Raw genomic sequence first — 20551 nt, forward strand, 5'->3', positions numbered from 1 at the left:
AAAATCCCAACTAACATGGACCTGCACATCTGAAGGGCACCAGGGCCAGAAGATCACCTAGACTTGTGGGGCATAGCTTCTCCCCATACCACCATGGTACCCTCCAAGATGGCTTCCCCTCTACTAGACACAGATCAATGCACATGGTCCAAATGAGTTATATTCCATCAATGGAGAGCAGGGTTTAAAAATATCCTTGAAAGAAGGGGTAGCATGCTTTCCCCAATTATTTTTCCAAGTCTGCAGGGAGAAGATGAGATGATCATTCTGATAGTATCAGAGAAGTCGTCTCTTGTTCCACAACATCCCCACAATGTAGAAAAGTTGTGAGTGGGTAGGCAACATCTTATCTCTCCCCACCTCACAGCACCCCCTAGAAGAGGAGTCCGGTGCTGCCATCTCATAGCCTTTCCTTCCTTCTTTGAGCCCTCCTCCAGAGGGAATTTGCAGCTAAGAGTTCCTGGTCTGTGAAGAAGGTCTCCAAAACATCCTGGACAGTTTTGTTTGTCAACTCTTCACAACTTGTTCCGGATCAAGACCAACACTCGGGCTGCCCAGTCTAGATAAAGGTGAAATGAGTGGACAATGGCATGTCCAGCCTGGACAACAGACCAGTGGGTCCCGTGGGTCGGGAGAGTTGGCAAAGGGTCATTGGGCAGTGTGAGATTGAGCTTCGTCATCTGGAGAGAAAGGAACAAGGGTGAGTTGAATTGTCTGCAGGAAGATTAGAGTTCTCAATTTCGGCCACTGTCCCCAGTGATCATAGAGCTGTAGAGCTGGAAGTGGCCACATAAGTCTGCTGATTTAGAGCTACCATATCTGGGCTGCAGAGATGCATACAACCACTAGATGGCAGCAAAGAGATACAGAAAAACCAGAATTCTTTCCTGCCATCCGGTGGCTGCCTCGATTTGCAGTGCAGATATAATTATTCTGAGCCCACTCCTTTCAACCTTACCAGATGTTCCAGTCTTTTAAGGAGGCGTTCAAGCCGGGTGTGCACTGTGCCAATGTCGTGTTCCATGGGCCGCAGCAATGTTGCTGCTTTCTTCAGCCACTCAAAATGCCGTTGGTAGCATTGCAGATCGGAGGTGAGCCGGGCTAGACCTGCAGAAACCTGAAGTAGAGGAAGACAAGACAGAAATTATGAAGGAGAATGAAATGGCTGATGTCTCTGCCCCATCCTTGCCTCCCAACAAAGAAAATGGGATGCTGGGGATGTGGAGCAGCACCTGAGGGAGATAAGGCCAGCTGGTTTGAGTCACCAGAGTAAAGGGGAAAGTGACCCAAGGAAAAGACTGCCAATATAGGAAGAATCTGAGGTGCCAAAATGGTGGAAACTCAAGCCACCAATAGGAAAAGCAAAGTTGAATTATGATGAAACAGCCATCCCCAGCAGGGTTCAACTCCCACAATTCTCAGCAATAGCTATGCTGGTTGGGGAATTCTGGGAGCTGAAGTTCACCTGTCTGGAGAGTATCCAGCTGGGGAAGGCTGCTGTGAAGCGTCTGAAACCACCACCAGTTGGACTTCCTACAAATGCTTTCCAGAACCTGATGGCCTCCAAATTGTGTTGGAAAACAATTCCCACCAACCTGGAACATAACCGGAACCATTGTCCAACACATTTGGAGGGGACCATGGTGAGGAAGTCAGAATTCTCACTGAAATCCTTATATTCCAGTCAGGCAGAAGATGAGCCTTCTCCAACCTGTTGCCCTCCAGATATTTTGGACTACACTACCCCAAAGTCCTATCCAGTGATCCATCACCCCCAGAGGGCATCAGACTGGGAAAGACCAGCTTCTGGAAACAAGCCGTGAAGCAATGAAGAACCTGCAGGGGCACCAGAGAAGAAAATGGAGGCTGTTTTTACCTGGATATTGGCAAGTTCTACAGCATTCATGGATAAAACTGGCAGGGTTTCCAGCTTGTGTTCACCTTCTGCTGGGAAGTGTTTTTTCTGCACAGGGAACACAAAGAGAGAAAATTGAAGGCAAGAAAAACAGATCCTACTTTTAAAAGGACTAACATTGTGTATTTAAAACAACAACCCAAACCTCCTCCAAGTTTAAGATAACTGATTTTTATTAGAAGCTAAAGGGTGTTTCCTTTTTATTCTTCCCAACCCACCTGCCTGTTGGTCCATCAGTAGGACAGCTCTCTGGAAAGTGAAGAGAATGGGACAACATCTGGCATGGTGGGAAAAACTAGCAAAAGAAAGACTGAGTTCGAAAATGGGCTGAATCAGGCTGCAGAGAAAAACAATCTGCAGAAAAGATTTCTCCAATGCATCCTTACAGGAGAGGCAGCTAGACAGTGGCTCAGACTGTGGCCAGCTGCTCCGTTCTAAGCCTGCCGTCTTCCTGGTCATGTGACCCAGGAGCCTATGCAGCCTGCCCTGTGTTGCCTTGTGTGCACACAAGCACACACACAAACAGGATGTTTGTTACACAGAAGAAAATATTGAAAGAATTCCAGACACATCCTCTGCAGGCTTTCCCTACCTCAGTGTTTCTCAACCCTAACCCTATCTGAAAGTTGCTAAAGCTGAGAAACACTATCCTACCTTAACAACAAGCTCTGTCAACCTTTCTATTGCTCTGCGGATAAATGGTACCATCTCCCAGTCAGAAGAGAAGGCAGAGCTGGGATAAAGGGACCAATCTCCTGTCTTTATAGAAGGGTGCTTCCATTATTATTATTATTATTATTATTATTATTATTATTATTATTATTATTATTCACAACTGAAATCACAGCTGCTAGTTCTTTGGCTGGCCTTCAATCTCACTGAGTTCTTCCCAAGAACCTAGGATGTTGTAATGTATCGGCATAGTATTTGTGTGGATCCAAGCAGTGTGGCCTTTTGTAATTGACAGATGGATATTTTGTCAATGCGCAGGTTTTCTAAGTGCCATCCAAGGTTTCCTGGTATGGCACCGAGTGTGCTGATAACCACTGGGACCACCACAGCCGGTTTATGCCATAATCTTTCAACTTTGATTTTCAGATCTTGATGCTTTGTGATCTTCTCCAATTCTTTGTCTTTTATGCTACTATCTATTCTACTATCTACTATTCTTCTATTCTGCTGCTACTACTACTACTAGTAGTAGTAATCTACAACTAAATTCACAGTCTAAGACTGGTGGGAGCCTAATAATTCAAGTCCTAACCAAGGATCTAAGAATTATTAAGGTAACGTCTGAGAATATAGACAGTTCCTAGCAGGGTGGGTTTTTTTTTTTTTGTAAAATTAGGGTGTTCAGATCCAATAAATTCAAAATTTCCAAATATCGAGGAAGTCCTTTAAGTATCGCTCCAAGGGCTCCAATCACAATTGTTATAATAGTGGATTTCTTTTTCCATAAATGTTCAACTTTGATTTGCAGATCCCAGTGTATTATTATTATTATAAATTTATTGGCCACCCAGGTTCGGTGGACTCTGACAGGGAAGGCTGCTGGACTTACAAGGTGGCTGTAGAGGGTCTTGGTGTCACTTAGCAGATTTCTGGCCAAGATGACAATGGAATCAAACTCGATCCGGGGGTCTGTAGGCTTTAGTCGGGGGTTGGGTGCAGCCCAGAGTCCTTCATACAGACTCAGTAACATCACTACATGACACACGCCGTCTGCAAAAAAAGGACAAGGATGGCAGTTAAAAGAACAGTGGCCATAGACCAGCTTTTCCAAAATATCACCCGTACATATGGAACTACCATCTCCGTAAACCACAGAGATGCAGTCAGTGATAATGACTCATAGATTGAGACTATTCATGAAACTATTGTTGGGTGTGATGCAGACTTTCTTGTATTGGTGAGCTGATTAACACTTGTAGAATGATGGGAAACCTCTATCTGTGAAATCTTGAGAAACTGTGAAATTTACTTGTAAATTCTTGCTCATCTCTTTCATAGGGAAATCTGTTTTCGTGATTCAGCAGGGAACAAGGGGGCAAGCATCCCCGGTCCCTGAGAAGCCAGACTTTGATGTGTGTGAGAAAGAAAATGAAAGAATGTTTACCTACATGAAGGAGATCCCTTCCTTTCAAATGTCAGGAAACATTTAAAAACTCCATCCTGATTTGCAGCCTGAAGGGATTCCATTCAGTCAACCATTTTACTATCTCTGGACTAGTGTTTCTCAACCTTGGCAACTCTAAGGTGTGCGGACTTCAACTCCCAGAATTCCCAAGCCAGCCATGCATCTTAGAGTTGCCAAGCTTGAGAAACACTGCTCTGGACTCTACTAACTCACTTTTGGCTGGTTCTCATGGCTTAACATGAACCCTTAAGGGCAGAGAATCCCCAAATAAGGAGCTATCCATTAGTATGGGGAGAGGTCTTAGGCTGAGAGCAGATCTCTGGGATTGCTGACATCCATTCTCAATGCCCCCTCCTCTGCACCTCTGACATGCTGGCTGGGTTTGCCCCAGACACTAAATCTGAATGAATTTGAGTGAATCCACTCTCTGAAATCAAATGATATATTGACTGGTGGGTTTCCAAAACAGACTAAGCCACAAATAGCAAACTAAGGTTAGTATGTTGTCTGAATGCCACCCCTAGGCTTATAGTTGACCTGCAAAGCAAGTTTAATGCATAACTCTGTATGCACACTTCTCAATTCATCTAAGGCCCCTTTCATTCTCTGAGGCTAAGGGTTCAAGGCCCATCTCCCTGTGCTTTTGTCAAGTGAAACTGTTTTCAAGCCATATCCTTTTCTCTGTCACGTTGATGGATTAATGTAGTGCCTGCAGAATAAAATGTTAGTTTATACACATTTTTTCTTCTGGGATCTAGCCCCCACCCCTGCCCCAACATTCCTGCTTCAAAAGACCTCTTTCTTCCACTGGGTGAGAGAGAAGTGTCAAGGAATATTTTAAAATATTTGTGTACGTGTATGTGTGTGTGTGTGTTTGTCTGGGGCCTTGGGGTGATCTAATCCCTGCAGCCAGTTCCTGGTTCAAAATTCTTTATGCTCCTAATTAAGTCTACTCAAAACAAATCCTGTGATACTGCTATATTCTATGATTGTGTTTACCCAAGACCCTTCACCAGGTCAAGTCAAGTCTTAGCAGATCCATTCACACAACGCGTTAATAGCGTTAGCCTCACTACATTGTTCTGTGTGGCTTTGCACCCTGGGTGAACCCAGCTCATTTTGGTGAGTTTAGGATGCAAACCTAGACCATGGCTTAATACAGTAGCCAATGCTGGCTATTCGTGCCATTTTACAGATGGGTCACATCTGAGGTTGGTTGATCCAAAGCAATGTGAAGAGACAACACAAGGGAAGAACAAAGTCTCTTATACAGCGCCTTCAAAAGGTAATACTAATGTGAAACTGAAGCATTTGGTGGCCTTTCCTAGTACTCCAAACTCTGCTTTACGTACTAAGCCAGAACCCTCGCTGCCACGCCAAATCCTGCTTCCCTGTGAAGTGTATTTGCCTGAAAGTGTGAATGCAACTTGTACTGGACCAAGAGCGAATGTTTTAAGTGTGCCTATGTTCATTTTATGGAGTGCAGGACTGCAGGGGACTTTCTGAGGGCTGTGCTAGGTGTGAAAACACCCTGTCCTGGATGTGGAGGGAAATTGGAGGGAACTAAGGAATGGCCTAGAGGTGCCCCTGTGAAATCTGGCAGAGCTTCTAAACATATGTCTGCTTGGCAGGCGGGGCGGAGAGGGAAGGATTGTCGGGTTAGGGAATTCCTTTCCTGGAACAGAGTCATCCCGGCGCCTTTGCCATGAGGTAAGGAAAAAAAGGTCTTTTGGTATTCGGAAATAGTGATGGTGGGTCAGGAGGGAGGGGTGAAGGAGGGGGTGAGTCAAGGTGTTTCCATGGAAAAGCCATCCGGTGTTGTCTTAGAGAGCAAACTGCATATTTTCCCCTTGCCAGGAGCGAAGGCATCAGCCTGGATTTCAAAGGATGGGGTTTTTCATGTCTTTTTGTCCGCCCACCCCTAGAGCTGAAACTCTTTGCCACAGAGGCCCGCTGGTGAGGTGTGTGGATGGATAACCACGGATCCTTCACTGGCCTTTCGCTGGAGCCAGCCCTTGAGAAATGAGTACAATAATGCCAATGTTTTGATTTTTTCCCCCACTGCACCTTTAAGGGCAGCTAGATCTGCAGCTCTGATCAGGAACCAAGCTGCCGGTAGAAAGAGAAGGAGCGGGGTTAAAAAAATTACTCTGAATCAAGACACGTCCAAATAAAAGGGCTCTGGAGGTCTGAAGACATACTTCTGGTTGATCATCTTTTGCCCACTTGCTTGCAAGTAAGTCCCATTCTACGCTGGGATTTTCTGAATAAACCTCTGAGCTGGGCATTGTGACAATTAATGGTCACCGAGCAACAGTTTCGGACATGTGAAGGAAGACCGGCGCTAAGAAACACACGGTCCTCATTCCTCATTCCCCATCAGCATGTACAAACAACAGCAACTTCATGGCATCTGGGCCAAGTAGATTAACCAAGACAGCAAGGCTGTCCAGCAGGGGTGTTTGCAGGGAAAGAGTCCAAAACGTCAAGATGAGGAACAGGACAAACATTCATACAGCAAAAGCTTTTGATTCCAAGCAGAGTTAAGGTACCTTCCATTTTTTTAATGGTCCTAAATGCTTTCTCAATCGTTCTTCTCGGTTGTCCCCTTTCTCCTAGTCTGTCCCCAGATCTGAAGTCACAACAGACCCATAGGACAGAAGCGTTGCACACAGCAGATCCAGATTGATTGCAAACATCTCTTCAATTTGAAATTTTCTCCATTTGGAATTAGGCAGAGAATGCTGCAAGTGGCCTTTGGCCCAAGTTAGATTATTGGCTAAGAAATCCCAAGCAGAGATTTACTACATCTCCTGCTACCACATCTTCTTGTTTATAGGTGTTGGCCAAAGTGGAACGCAAGATCTGCTGTATGCAAAAGCTGTGCTTTGGTCACTTCTCAGTGCTAGCTGAATGGACCAGTGGTTTGACCTGCTGTAGGATAGGGTTGTGTGTTCACTGGCTTCTCCTAAGCTTCAGCCCCATGGCATAGCTTCAGCCTCTTCACCATGATGAAGTGCAAGAAGAAGACACTGAGGTAGCTAGCAGTTATATGCTTGAGTGCAGAAAGGACTTGCAGTTCTCATATGCCTCAATATCCTTCCTCTTCACTCTCCCTCCTGCCATGCAACAGAGGAACAGTGGCACCTTCCTTCCATAATGAGTTTAGGTAGATATGAGTACCACTTTCAACCTGCCAATTACTAAAGGAAGGCAGGTGCCAAGCACTGAGTGAAGACAGCCCAGAGGGAAAGCGTGGAGAAGGGACAAGGGTTGGTACAGGTTGAAGGGGTATCACAGAACATCATGCCCAGGTCCTTCAACCCAGCCAGCAGAACTGATTAAACTGGGATCCACAGCAGGTGTAATGAAAAAAACTACGGCTTGCAGGAATAGAAGTCCTTTTGAAATTTTTTGAATCATCTGATCCTAGAGAAACTGGTTCAAAAGGGATTCGCTTTCCACGTATGCCATGTAGATCTACCCAACACCTCCTCTACCTCCCACCCACCACTCTGTGGTAACAGTGGGCCTTGGGCTAATCCCACAAAAGCAGTTCCTCTTATGGAACCATGGTTTCTGACATCACCGTCTTTACACCATGTCCAAGTGAGGGCTTTTCATCCCAGTTTTACAGTTTTGCTGGCCATTGGATTGGAGGGAGACAGAACTGCTGAGTGTTGTTGTAATCTGCCTGGATAGAATTGTTAAGAAAGGCAAGGCAAAGGTGCTTCAAAACAGATACATACTTGAGGGTAACAGAGTAAATTCACCCGAGGACCTGGCCAGTTTGTGTTTACCCTGCAAACTTAGGAATGAGCAGATCAGAAAAGGCCTGAATCCTCCTGCTGGCTGCAGGACTCAGTTAAATACCTTTCTTGGCCACCATTAAACCCACTGACTGCTGAATAGCTGCTGCTTCTCTGGAGCCAGAAGTTTAATGGGTGTTCACAGGTTGCATTATGCTCCTTTGCCCACCATGGAGACCCACACATAAGCATGGTTGTTTTGCATTTAGAAATCAGTAGGTAGGATGCACAAGATGAGACATCTAGGAAGAAGATGATTGGACTGACAGACAGAAATAAAATAGATTGAGCCAGAGAGATGAGTGGGTAGGCATGGTGAAAGAAGCAGTTCAAATGGTAGGGTTGAGAGGGATTAAAGCCAGATTAATCTCAGGTAGTACAGGGTTGCATCTGACATGATGGCAAATGTAGGCTTTTCACCTGGTCTAATTTACAGAGGCAGCCAGTTGCAACTCCCTGGAGCAAAACACATAGAAATGCAGTTGCTAAGATATTCTTGTTTGGTGCAACATGGGCATGTGAAACTCCGTAGGTGTTCACCTTAAAACTCTTTAAATTTGGGTGGCTCTCTAAGCAACGTAAGGTTGGAAACACAACAAAGAGTTGCTGGCACTGATGGATTAACACATTTCATTGATATGAGGAATCAGTCAATGAGCAGTCTGGGCCTGGACAACCAGAGGTTGTGCAGATGTTCTGGACCTCACCTCTAGCCAGAGTTGGTCAATGGTCAAGAACAAGGTATTGGCTGAAGTGTAATCCAAAACAGCTAGAGGGCCCTGGTTGCCAGCCTTCAGAAGAAATGGGCAAAAGGGTTCCTCCGATGCCAAGATAGACCCAAGATTTTGTTTCCCATTCTCCTCAGTCTGGGAGACAAAGACTGAGCTGCAGGAGACAGAACAAGCTGGCATCATGTGGTGCAGCACCGAGACTTCAAGGAGGGGAGGGGGGCTATTTCCCAGCACTGGGTTTTATAGGCCTGGCTTGGCAGGATGAAGTCTCGTAAAGAGGCTCAAAGGAGTGAGGGAAGGCGTCACATGCCGTGAGCTGGTGCAGCAGATGGCTGTACGAGCATCTCCAGCTGGGTGGGCAAATCAGCTCCTCCCCCCAGCAGCTATGTGTGCAAGGCTCCAAGCAGGCATGTATTTCTTCATTCCTCCGCCTTCTTTAGTGGAGACCCACAGACGTGCACAGGTCCAGACGGAGCCACAGAGAAAGACGCACTTAAGCCCATAGTCACATAGGAAAACACATGAGGGACCCTCTCACCCCCATTACATTGACCTGTCCCACCCGGTTGGGCAAAGAGGGCATGTTATGGACCCCGTCCGTGAAAGACTGTCGACTGGCAGGGCCCAGGAAGAGAGCCTTCTCTGCCGTGGCCCCTGCCCTACGGAACACTCTTCCCCCAGAGGTGAGGCAGGCCCCCTCCCTCCCGGCCCTCTGGAAAGGGGTGAAGACCTGGCTGTGCCATCTCACGTGGGGCGTGAGGAGGGGTAGCCAATCCTGGGGGTGGTTAGCGCCCTGAAGATGCTCCCGTGAGTTAAACTAAGAACTTTTTAACATCTCTATCTTGGACTGTATATTTTTACTTAAGAATATTGTTTTTATTGTATTTTAACCTCTATTTATTCTAGTTTTATTGTAAACCGCCCAGAGTTGCTCTTTGAGTGAGATGGGCGGTGACTAAATTTGAAATACAAATAAATAAATAAATAAATAAATATACTACCCAGAACCAGTTCCTAAGATACATGTGCAAACTACAGCTGACTTCGTTTCTTTCCTTGCAAGTAGCGCACTGCCTTTGTCATCACACAATAGCATTCAGGGATGACATGCAGGCGGGAATCCAAAAATTCAAGATGGCACCCATGACCTTGCCCTTCTTTGACATGTGCCAATGCACATAAAAAAGGGGTGGGTGGGCTTCGATTGTAGGGGGCCACCATTTAAACTTTTTTTTACCCACCCCCCTCAATATCTCCAAAAGAAGAAATAAAGTTTCCTCTCTGCTGCAGAGATACAGAAATTCAGTTTGAAAGAAAGTTTATTCTGTACTCTTGAAATTTTTGCCTCGCTGTGATTGAGCTGCTTGTTTTACCGTTATTGATCTGTTCTAGCTTTGGGAGAAATGGACTGTCTATATATTTAAATCTAACATGTACATACACACACATGCACCCAGCACAGCCCCAGCTCCTCACGTAACTCTTTTTTGGCAACAGTTGTGAGGCTATAAATGAACTTGGTCTATTTAAATGTCTGCAGGGATGGTATAAAAGAAAGTGAAGATGGTGGCTGTGATGCTGCGACTGAAGCCTCCCGTTTTTCATGTGTGTCATGCCACACAAAAAACAGATGGAGCTTCAGTTGCAATGTCACAGCTGCCACCTTGAGGGTTTGGGTTTTTTTTTACTTTTTTGACCAAACCCTGCAGATCCCCTTGAATATTCTCCTCCAAGGTCTCCGTCCAACAGGTTCAACAAGCACTGAACCCCTCACTACACAGAAGCAGTACGCAACACAATTTAGGTCAAGTCAACTCAAGGGAATTTAGTTTAAAGACTGTAGCAGTTGCCAACACTCAGATGGAATGGGCAGATCCTAAAGCTATCCGTCGGATGGGAAGGCAACCAGGGAGAGAGGCCTGAGCAAGAGAGAAGGATGACATTTTTTATCCATTTCCAGAGGGGCTGGCTGTGCTAACAGGCTGCAGAAAAAGAAAGCCCGTTAGGCCTCCTGGGTTTATCAGCCAGCTACATCCCTTCATGTTGCTGAATTCAAAGGCAGTTTTTGCATTTCTTTATGCGACTATGTACAAGAAATGCAAACAGAAAAGGGTTGGGAGGCAAGTGAAATTCAAGTTTTTTACCCCCTGGGTTTTTTGAAAAGAGAATAGAAGACGTTATCTTCTGCTTCTAATGTCCTGATTGAGGGTGGTGGGGAAAAGCTAGGACAGGATAAAGCGCTCCTGCAGGCTCTGCAGGTTTTGAAAAAATGAAAGTTCTTGTGGGCAGCCCCACCTTGGACAGACGAGCCACCCCGCTGAGGGCACAACAGGAACCTTAGGCATTGTGTGAAGTAGCAACATAGTGCCCGTAGGTATCCAGGTACCCCTGCAACCCCCCTCCCTGCCCCACAACCTCTTAAATACATATTGGACAAATAAATGGGAACCAATTTTGCAAAGCTATCTGAGGGATTATGGGAATCCAACACATCTAAAAGGCACCAGGTGAAGGAAGGCTGAAGAGATGACAGAAAGGAGTGCAGATGGGGAATCCCACTTTTCTACTTTGATACTAAAATGCAGAGAGAGAGAGGGAGGGGGGGGGAGATTTTATTAATAGTTTTCTAGTCGTAAGGCTTTATAAGAAAGTGCATGTAAAAATGGTATCTTCTACCATCTCAGACATTTGACCGTTTCTCAACCTAGTTCCCTCTCGATGACTGTGTTTGTACCATGTTAGGCTGGGCTAAAATGAGGGTGCATGGTTTGAGGATTTGTGTGTTGTGTGAATCTAGCCCATGGGCTGAGAATGTAGATCCCAGAAATATCAGGGAGACCAACTCTGGTTGGTCATCTCTACCAGTTCAGTCCAGGTAAGGGATGATGATGATGACAACGACTATTTACACACAGTCTACCAGATAGTTCCAACTGGATTTGGTACTTTTGACTATCAGAGCCTTCCCAAGGATCTAGGATGGCATTAGTATCAGTATTAGTATTATTTCTAGGTAAAGATGATTCTACAAAACCCCATACCACGTACTGACTGGTTTACTGCACAGACTGAGAGATCAGTAAAATCAATACAATCACCAAGGCAGGTTATAATACAATTCCATGTTTCAGAGACAGGAGGAGAAGTCATTTTCATGCTGTCCTTACTATTAATACAAGAAATACGAGACATTTCAGTGACTGAATTAAAGGAAATCAGGCACTAACTGCAGTGTGCAAACTTTGCACAATTGCTTTCTCTGGAAAACTCAGCAGCATGCCCCTGTGGTTGTGTGGGTGTGTGAAAGGGGGCAGGGGGGAGAAATAAGTTGGTGCAGTTTTTATTAGGCAGTTGTGAAACAGATGTTTACCAGGGGCCAAATAACATTAACCTTCCCTGCAAGTCTCCCAGGGCCTACCTGGGTTTCTTATTGCAAAATGGCAGACAGCATGACAGAATCCTGCGTGATGCCCTTTGATTGGTAATGCAAAGGGTTGTCCACTAGGTAGCATTCCCTTTCTGGAGCAGAAATGTCAATTTTAACAGCAGCCATTGGGGGCACTCTTTGATGTCCTACCTAGAGGCATGGCTACCTTCCCCAAATTGGGGAGAATCCTCATTTGAGGGGGGCTACAACTGCCTCCCATCCCTCTGAACACAAAAGGGATGTTTTGCTTGGCCCAACACATCTGGAAGGCACCAGGATGTGGACCAAGCTGGGATGTGGACGGTACTCACCATCCAAAACATTGTTGATCTACCAGCAACCGACTCCACAACTGATGATGCGCACAAACTCAACTAATATAAATCAGTTTGTCAAGCACCCCACTAATTCAGCTTATCCTGAGGTCCCTCTCCAGCATCTTCACACACCAAAAGTCATTTTTATATTCCTCAACCAATTGATTGAAACTGATGTTTCATTCCATTCATGGAAGGAAGGACAGATTCCCTTGAGTCAAACATGCAGAGATCCTTGTAGCTTTTTGGGGGGAGGGGGGCAATAATTTTCCACTGTTTTGTTCAGATATGGTTTTTGTTTGCTTGTTGTTTGACTTAGTCTCCCCTACAGTCCCAGAATTTCTGGTGGTCTCCCATCTAAGTACTTACTAGCACCTTCTTTTCAGGGCTGAAGGGGCATTTGAATCCTTAAATTTCCTCACTGCTCTTTTTAAAAAAGTATTAGTTATTTTCAGCTGTAGCTTAATTCTTGCTTTCCCTGTATAAAGCAGAGGATGCACCTTCTGATCAAGGTTACCTTCATCTTAGAATATTAATTAGCATTGACCTGGCACTTTTAATGCACAAACTGCTTAATAATCCTTAGCTCATTCATTTAAACCCACTTGTCTGGTAGGTAATCATCAGTCTACCTACCTCCCAGGGTTGTTGTGAGCTAGTAAATGAGATAAGGATTGTAAAAATGCCAAGCCACTAAAAATGTCCATAAATATTCAATAAACATGGCTGGATTCAGACAGCTGGTGCCAGGAAAAAAAAGAGAGAGAAAGAAAAAATAGATTAGTAAGTTTTATCACATTTTTGGTCAGGATAGGATTTTGTTTTCTTGTATGTGTGGGGGAGAGGGAGGTGGTGTATAGTTTGGTGTCAAAGCTTACAATTTTATGTGCTTTTCCCTACATAGCATTCCATAACTTGATTAAGTGGACCCTAAAGAAGCAGAATAGAAAGAGTATCCAGTATTGATGTTTTTGAACTTTGGTGTTGGAGAAAACTCCTGAAAATAGTGTGGACAGCCAAGAAAACAGACAAATGGATTATAGAACAAATCAGCCCAGAGTTCTCACTCGAGGCACAAATGACCAGGCTCAAATTATCCTACTTTGGATACATTATGCAAAGATCTAGCTCTCTGGGGGAGGCTCTGCTGCTGGGAAAGGTGGAAGGAAAGAGAAGATGAGGATGACCAGGGGCAAGGTGGATGGACTCAGTTACATAAATGATGGGTGCACTGTTGGAAGACCTGAATGACCATGTTAGGGACAGATCCTCATGGAGAAAATCTACTGATGTGGTCACTAAGAGTCAACCCTGACTTGATAGCACATTATCATTCAATCAACCTTGATCAAGACTTCTGCATAATCTGAAAGCTCACACATTTTGATGCTAAGAAGAGATGATGCTAAGGAAAAACAAGGAAAATGAGAATAGCTAGCTTGAGATGTTATGCACAACCTCACTGTAATTTATTTGTATGACTTTCTTAACACGTTGATGAACCCAGCTGCTAAAGCTGGTTAGCTGTGGCTTATAGGTTAGCATGTTGTGTGAACCAGCCAGTTGAGGTTTCTTCTACAAACCACAGTTAAGCAAAGCAACATTTACCTTCCTGAACCTGGTCAACATGTATCAAGGGTGCAGTCTCAGCTACTCCTTCCTAAGAATAAGGCCTGCTTCAGTGTTTCTCAACCTTAGCAACTTTAAAATATGTGGACTTCAACTCCCAGCATGGCTGGCTGGGGAATTCTGGGAGTTGGAGTCCACATATCTTAAAGTTGCTAAGGTTGAGAAACACTGGCCTAGTTTCTATTGCAGAAGGAGACCAAATAAGCATGCATGGAATTGTGTTGCGGCGGTTCACGCCAAGTTTCTCCCTCCTTCAGTAGAGATATACAGATGATCACCAAGGGGAAAAAGGAACAAGAGGGAGGAAGGGAAAACATTTCTTTTGTCTGTTTACTGAGAAAACAGCAGGAAGCTCTGGGTTTCAATGGGTTTAAAACATAAGCAAGAAGATGTTAGATACGTTTTTTTGGGAGGGTGCCTTTGAATCAGTCTTGTCTCCTGGTGACTGCCTGGACTAGTCCCTGCAGTTTTCTTGGCAAGGTTTTTCAGAAGTGGTTTGCCCTTGTCTGCTTCCTAGGGCTGAGAGAGCGGGACTGGCCCAAGGTCACCCAGCTGGCTTCGTGCCTAAGGCGGGACTAGAACTCTCATACCACGCCTGATTGGCTCTTGGGCTGAGAGAGGGACTGGCCCAAGGTCACCCAGCTGGCTTTGTGCCTAAGGCGGGACTAGAACTCTCATACCACGCCTGATTGGCTCTTGGGCTGAGAGAGCGGGACTGGCCCAAGGTCACCCAGCAGGCTTCATTCGTCAGGCAGGATTAGAACTCAGGGTCTCCTGGTTTCTAGCCTGGTGCCTTAACCATTATACCAAACTGGCTCTCTGATGTGTCATTAACACACATTTTTCTAATATTAACAGCACCTTGAGTCAAAGATGGTAAGATACACCTCTCCCACAAACCTAAAAAGGAAATAGGGGAAGACCAGAAAAATCCTGGAAGAAAGTCAAGGGTTTATTTGCATATATTTTCTGAAACATCAGCAATTTTCCTCCCTTGTTAATGTGAGAGGTAAGCTGCTTGGCCTTTCTTCTGCAGGGAAGAATTCCAGCTGCTGTTCCCCCCTTTATCCTTGGAAGAAAAGGTCATTGCAGCTTTCCCATTCTACCCTGCAGCAATTAAAAGATCTGGGAGATTCAACCCAAACACTTTTTCACTGAACCAGCCTTCCCCAACCTGGTGCCGTCTTCAGCTTCCAGAATTCCAGGCCATATGAGAGTTCAAGGCTGGGAAAAGGTATCCCACATTCTTTGCCACTTTAAATGTTTTCTTTGAAATAAACACGGTCAGTTAGGACTCTGTTGTAAATCTCCTCCACCAGCACTGATTGAGGTGAAAATGCTTACATTTTGGTGGGTTTGTCTCCATCCTTTTAGAAGTTCCTGTCGAAGTACTGAACTGTTCACCCAGAGACAAAATTTTCATATCACTGAAAGAATGCTTTTGATGATGCCAGTTCAGACATTCAAGTAGCAAAGTTACAATAACCCAAGTGATGAATATGCATGTATGAATTGGTCTAATAAGTTTAAGACATTTAGAGTAACTAACTGTGGAGTCCTTGGTGCTCTCTGAGTTTGATTGTTTGCTTACAGACATTTCATTACCCAACTAGGTAACATCCTCAGTGCGAGGGAGTGGGGGGTTGGCTCCATGTTTACATATAGTAGCTTGCCCTGCCTGTGTTGGTGGGGGTGTGCTGCTGCTGCTGGAGATACAATAAAAAAGACAAGAAGGAAACAAAAAGACCCAGAACACATCTTCTCCAGCAGCCAACACACAGATAAGCAAGGATTGACACCAGGCAAACAATCAAGCAGAAAACAATACCCCAAGCAAGGAACCACCAAGGAGTCAAACAATCAAACAGACAATCAATCAAGCAGAAAACAATACCCCAAGCAAGGAACCACCAAGGAGACAAACAATCAGACAATCAATCAAGCGGAAAACAATACCCCAAGCAAGGAACCACCAAGGAGTCAAACAATCAAACAGACAATCAATCAAGCAGAAAACAATACCCCAAGCAAGGAACCACCAAGGAGACAAACAATCAGACAATCAATCAAGCGGAAAACAATACCCTAAGCAAGGAACCACCAAGGAGAAAACCCCCACCCCCACCAACACTGGCAGGGCAAGCTATTGTATGTAAACAGGGGGCAAACCTCACACTCCTTCATACTGATGATGTTACCTAGCATAAGAAATAACTAAGTCATTTGAAAACACCCTTAGTTTTTTTTTCCCCCCAAAGTTGAGGAACATTTTTACATTCCTAATCTGTAAAGCACTCTTCTTGAGTCTGGTGTTCTCCAGATGAGTTGGGCTATAATACCTAATTGGGGGGGGGGCACCAGGTTCATTCCCCCAACTCTGAAAGGCACTGGATTCAGGAGTTAGGCCTGCTGTTGTGTGACTTAGGCTGAAGGCAGATGTGAGCAAACTGGCTCTTGAGCAGATGTGGAAATCTATAGCTAAGGGGTGATGCACTGACAAAACAGGGTTGTCAAGAGGGCAGAAGAATTATCTCTACCTTCTCACTATAGAAGACATCCAGATAGGATAATCGTTATGCCTATTTAGTCTTACAATATATAAGCTTTCATCCTAAAAGTAAGGATTTGGACCCAGATGATAGAACTTGGTCTGAAATTAGCAAAATCTGAAATGAACACAACCATACACTTAATGGAAGTCTATAAAAATCTATATTTGTGCTTGAGGATCTGCATATGTGTGTGTGTGAGTAGAAAGAGTGTGGTAGAAGAAGGAAGGAAGGAAGGAAGGAAGGAAGGAAGGAAGGAAGGAAGGAAGGAAGGAAGGAAGGAAGAAATCACAGGGCAGCATTGAAGATTTCGTCTCCCTGCTCACTTCATACAGAAACTGTAGCAACAGCATTAAGTGTGCAACAGAGTTCAACATTTTGCACTTCTTTTCCCTAGCGCATACTGAAATACAAGCTTTCCCCCAGCAGCTTGGTTGGTCACCTTCTCAATTTGCATTACAATCTAAAAGCAGTGAGTCATTTCCAAGCTAAACGCTTGGTTCAGGTAACCCTCTGATGTACACATACTGTACCTTGGCCTCACTTGCAAGTCCTGAATGTACATCAATGTAATAAAGTATTGTGATGTGCCACGTTGAATCCTCAGTGGAGACACAACCCCCTTGCTCAACCATAAGGGCACATTTTGGAGTAAGGAGGGAGAAAGAACGAAGAAGTTCCAGTTCGCTCCCATCCTCCCTTTCCGTCAAAAAGAAAGAGCTTATGGTAGTGCAACCTTACCCAACCTGGTGTCCCCCATAGGTGACAGACTGCAGCTTCTGCCACCCATAACCAGCAGTAAATGCTGGCTGAGGGTAATGGGAGCTGCATTTCTACCCATTTGGAAGACTTCAGGTTGGAGCAGGCAAGGGTAGTGGATAGAATCTAGGCATGAAGAAAAATTAGTGCAACACAATCCAAATTAAGGCTACTTAATCTTTAGCGGTAGGAGCATTTAACTCTCATATCCCCCCACAGCCCTCCTGTCATACCCACACAAATGTGATTGGAAGAACATCCTTTTGATCACACTAAGTCCAGGATGCTTAAGGAGCAACCCATTTAATCAGAGCGGAATCCCTGTGCAAAAGCAGAAGATTCTGTTTTTTTCTTCTCGCCCACCCAGGCAGCTTAAGATATGCAAGCATTTAGTTCTGCAAAATATAGGTGAATTCATAGGCAAAGCCCCCCCAACCCCCACTGCCTTTACTCACAATCACATTCCTTGTCCCCCATCCAACCCTCCACTCCAGTTCCAAAGACAGATCTCTTCTCATCCTAAGTAATAAAGATTCAGACAGTTCTGTCTATAAGCAAAGGATAAAGAAAACATCTGCCTATCTAAGACAAAAATCAAGCATCCCACCAAAGGCAATAAACCTGAATTTATGACACTGTAATTCATGCAAAGGGAATGAGATACAGCCATTATCTGTCAATATGTATCCTTTGAGATAGAACAGTGCTGCCGAGAAAGGAACTTTCAACATGTCAAATTAAGCAACATCTATCATACCAAAGTTTTTTAAAAAAGAGTAAACTTACTTTTCATGTTTTGGAGAAGATTTGAGGGTTACTTTTCCCTGAGTTTAAATTCCCTCTTCTTGAAAACAAAAAGCAAGCAAACAAAAAAAGTCTTCTTTGTTTATATTGTTTGTGGGGTATTTTTTTTGGGGGGGGGAATAGGAATTTAATATGAAATTGGTTTGGTTGGGGAAGGGGTTGTTTTTTTCTTTAAAAAGTTTTCTTTGGGTTGTAAATGCCTTCCAAACCACACCTGTTCTTGGTTTCTCAGGAGGTTTGGTCTTTGAGGTAGATGAGTTTGTATATACACACACTCAGGAAAAAAAAATCCTCAGACAGCCTCCCAACAAAGTGACAATATTCTCCAATTGATAAATAAATAAATAGCCAAATAAATAAATAAATAAATAGCAAAAAGCAATAGGCACAGCCAATTTTCTTTTGTTGTTGTTGTTTCTGTTTTTTTTTTTTTTAGAAAAAATCTGCAATCTCTCAGATTTTCCTTTGTTCAGTTCAAAATTTTCTTTTCTCTCTCTCTTAAAAAAAAGTAATGGAAGAGCTCAAAATTATTTTTTTTAAAAAAAGAATTAACTCAGAGCAGTCTTGAACTGTTCAGATTTGTATATGTGCAAGTGTGTGTTTTACATCACTTACAAATTGGTCTTTATATATACACAGGTCTTGTCTAGGCGAGTGTTTTTTACTTTTTTTTTCAAACGGTGACACATCTTGACTCACACACTTTTCCATTCAAAAAAGAAAAAGAAAAAGAAAGGAAGGATAGGTCATAAGAAAAAGCTCCTCCTCATGGCCCTGAATGACACATATACTTTGTAATGTGGTACACTGTCCCTTTAAGATGGATTTTTAAGGTGTATATGTGTGTGTCTACGTGTGTGTGTGTCTGAGAGAGAGAGAAAGAGAGAGAGGAAAGAAGGAAGAAGGAAGAAGGAAGAAACTGGATTAGAGGAGGAAAGGGTTCATGATGAGGTCATGTTGCGATCGCCATACTTCCAAAACTTCCTAGATTGTGCACTGTCTCTGAATCTGAGTTTTTTAAAAAGCACCCCCCCCAACTTAGACAAAACAAAAAAAGGTGGAGAATTTAAATAGGAAAAAAATTAAGTGGAGGGCAGGAAAAAGGAAAGAACTGGGGTTTAAAAGAGGAAAGGGGAAGATGTAAAAATCTTAAAATAAACCCTGGGGAAACCATCGCAGTTGGGGATGAATGGCTTTGAACTCCCAGCTTTGGATGCGCGAAATGCCCAATGGGCGGCATCAGATCTCAATGCCTGTCCACCCAGTGCTCTGCCTCCAACAGTGTCCAGTTGGTGCCACAGAACAACCCTCGAAGGTCTGAGATACCGAGAGGCTTGATCTCGCACCCACAGCCACTGGCGAGGGTGGATTTCTCATCTCCTTCAAAGTGATCCCACTTGCCACCTCCAGAGGCAGTGAGCGCCATGTCTTAACCATGCATCGCCCAAAGGAGCATTTCATGCTGAATTTGCCCTCTATCTATTTCTATGTAATGTTTTTATGACCTGTGCTCATAATACATTGACTGATCGATCGATTGGCCGATCTGTTTCATATGATGACCCAGGCGTCTTGCATTTTGACAGAGAGGCTATGTTTCAGCAAAAGCTAAATGCTTTTTAACTCAAATACTATGTTTATTATGTGGTCATTATTTTTGACATAATTATTTCCAAAACAATGCTCTTAACATTATACTATGTCCCATAGATATTAATGGGAAAATTAGTGATGATAATGATGGTGATATTTGTTAGATTTATATTCCGATTTTTCTAAAGGAACTGAAGGTTAGGTTGTTGTATGAAAACCAAAAAGTTTTCAGTTTATGATTGCAGACTCCTTTGCGTTTCTGTTCCTCCAAAAGAACCACCTTTAAACTCAGATATTAAATTAAAAAAACTCACTGGCAGAGGGCTTTTATTTGGGCTACAGGTAGTCCTTGTTTAGTGACTGCCTCATACAGCCACAGTTTGCAGTTATGACAGTGATGAAAAAGTAACTTTGCAACCAATCCTCGCATTTACAATCTTTGCAGGCCTGTAAAGCAAAGGAAAGCTGAAGTAAGATCATAAGCACAGTTGTAGTTTCACTTAGCGACCACTTCACTTAACAACCAAGTTGCCAGACCCCATTATGGTCACTAAATGAGGACTACCTGTCTGCCCACTTCTTGGATACTCCATACCATGTCACATTGGATATTCTAAAATTTAATGCTACTACAGAACTTTCCTTTTTTGAATGTTTCTGAAAATCTTCCCTGGGTCTATATAGATCACTTTCTCTGGTGCATGCATTGGGCTGCACTGGCTAAATGCGAATCCATTTTAAGGAAATGAATTTTGCTGCACAGCAGCATAAGCCATGATATGTAAATGGGTTTTTCTCACTTGTGGCTGGCACGGCCCATGGTTAAGGGTGACAGGAGCTGGAATATAGCATCTGCTACAAGATTGCAGGTATATAATATC

General features: G+C 43.9%; 1 protein-coding gene across 1 annotated transcript; it reads right to left on the reverse strand.

Moving 5' to 3' along the window:
- Nucleotides 1-188: 188 nt before the first annotated feature.
- IL11 (interleukin 11) lies at nucleotides 189-19503 on the reverse strand. The gene is made up of 5 exons (XM_063301862.1): nucleotides 19404-19503; nucleotides 3477-3637; nucleotides 1877-1963; nucleotides 959-1117; nucleotides 189-680 (listed from the first exon to the last, which is right to left on the reverse strand). The coding sequence occupies exons 1-5, from the start codon at nucleotides 19501-19503 to the stop codon at nucleotides 516-518; spliced, it is 672 nt and encodes a 223-aa protein (XP_063157932.1). The 3' UTR covers nucleotides 189-515.
- Nucleotides 19504-20551: the final 1048 nt, after the last annotated feature.

Source organism: Candoia aspera, chromosome 4 (genome assembly GCF_035149785.1).
Source record: "Candoia aspera isolate rCanAsp1 chromosome 4, rCanAsp1.hap2, whole genome shotgun sequence".
Classification (NCBI taxonomy): Eukaryota; Metazoa; Chordata; class Lepidosauria; order Squamata; family Boidae; genus Candoia; species Candoia aspera.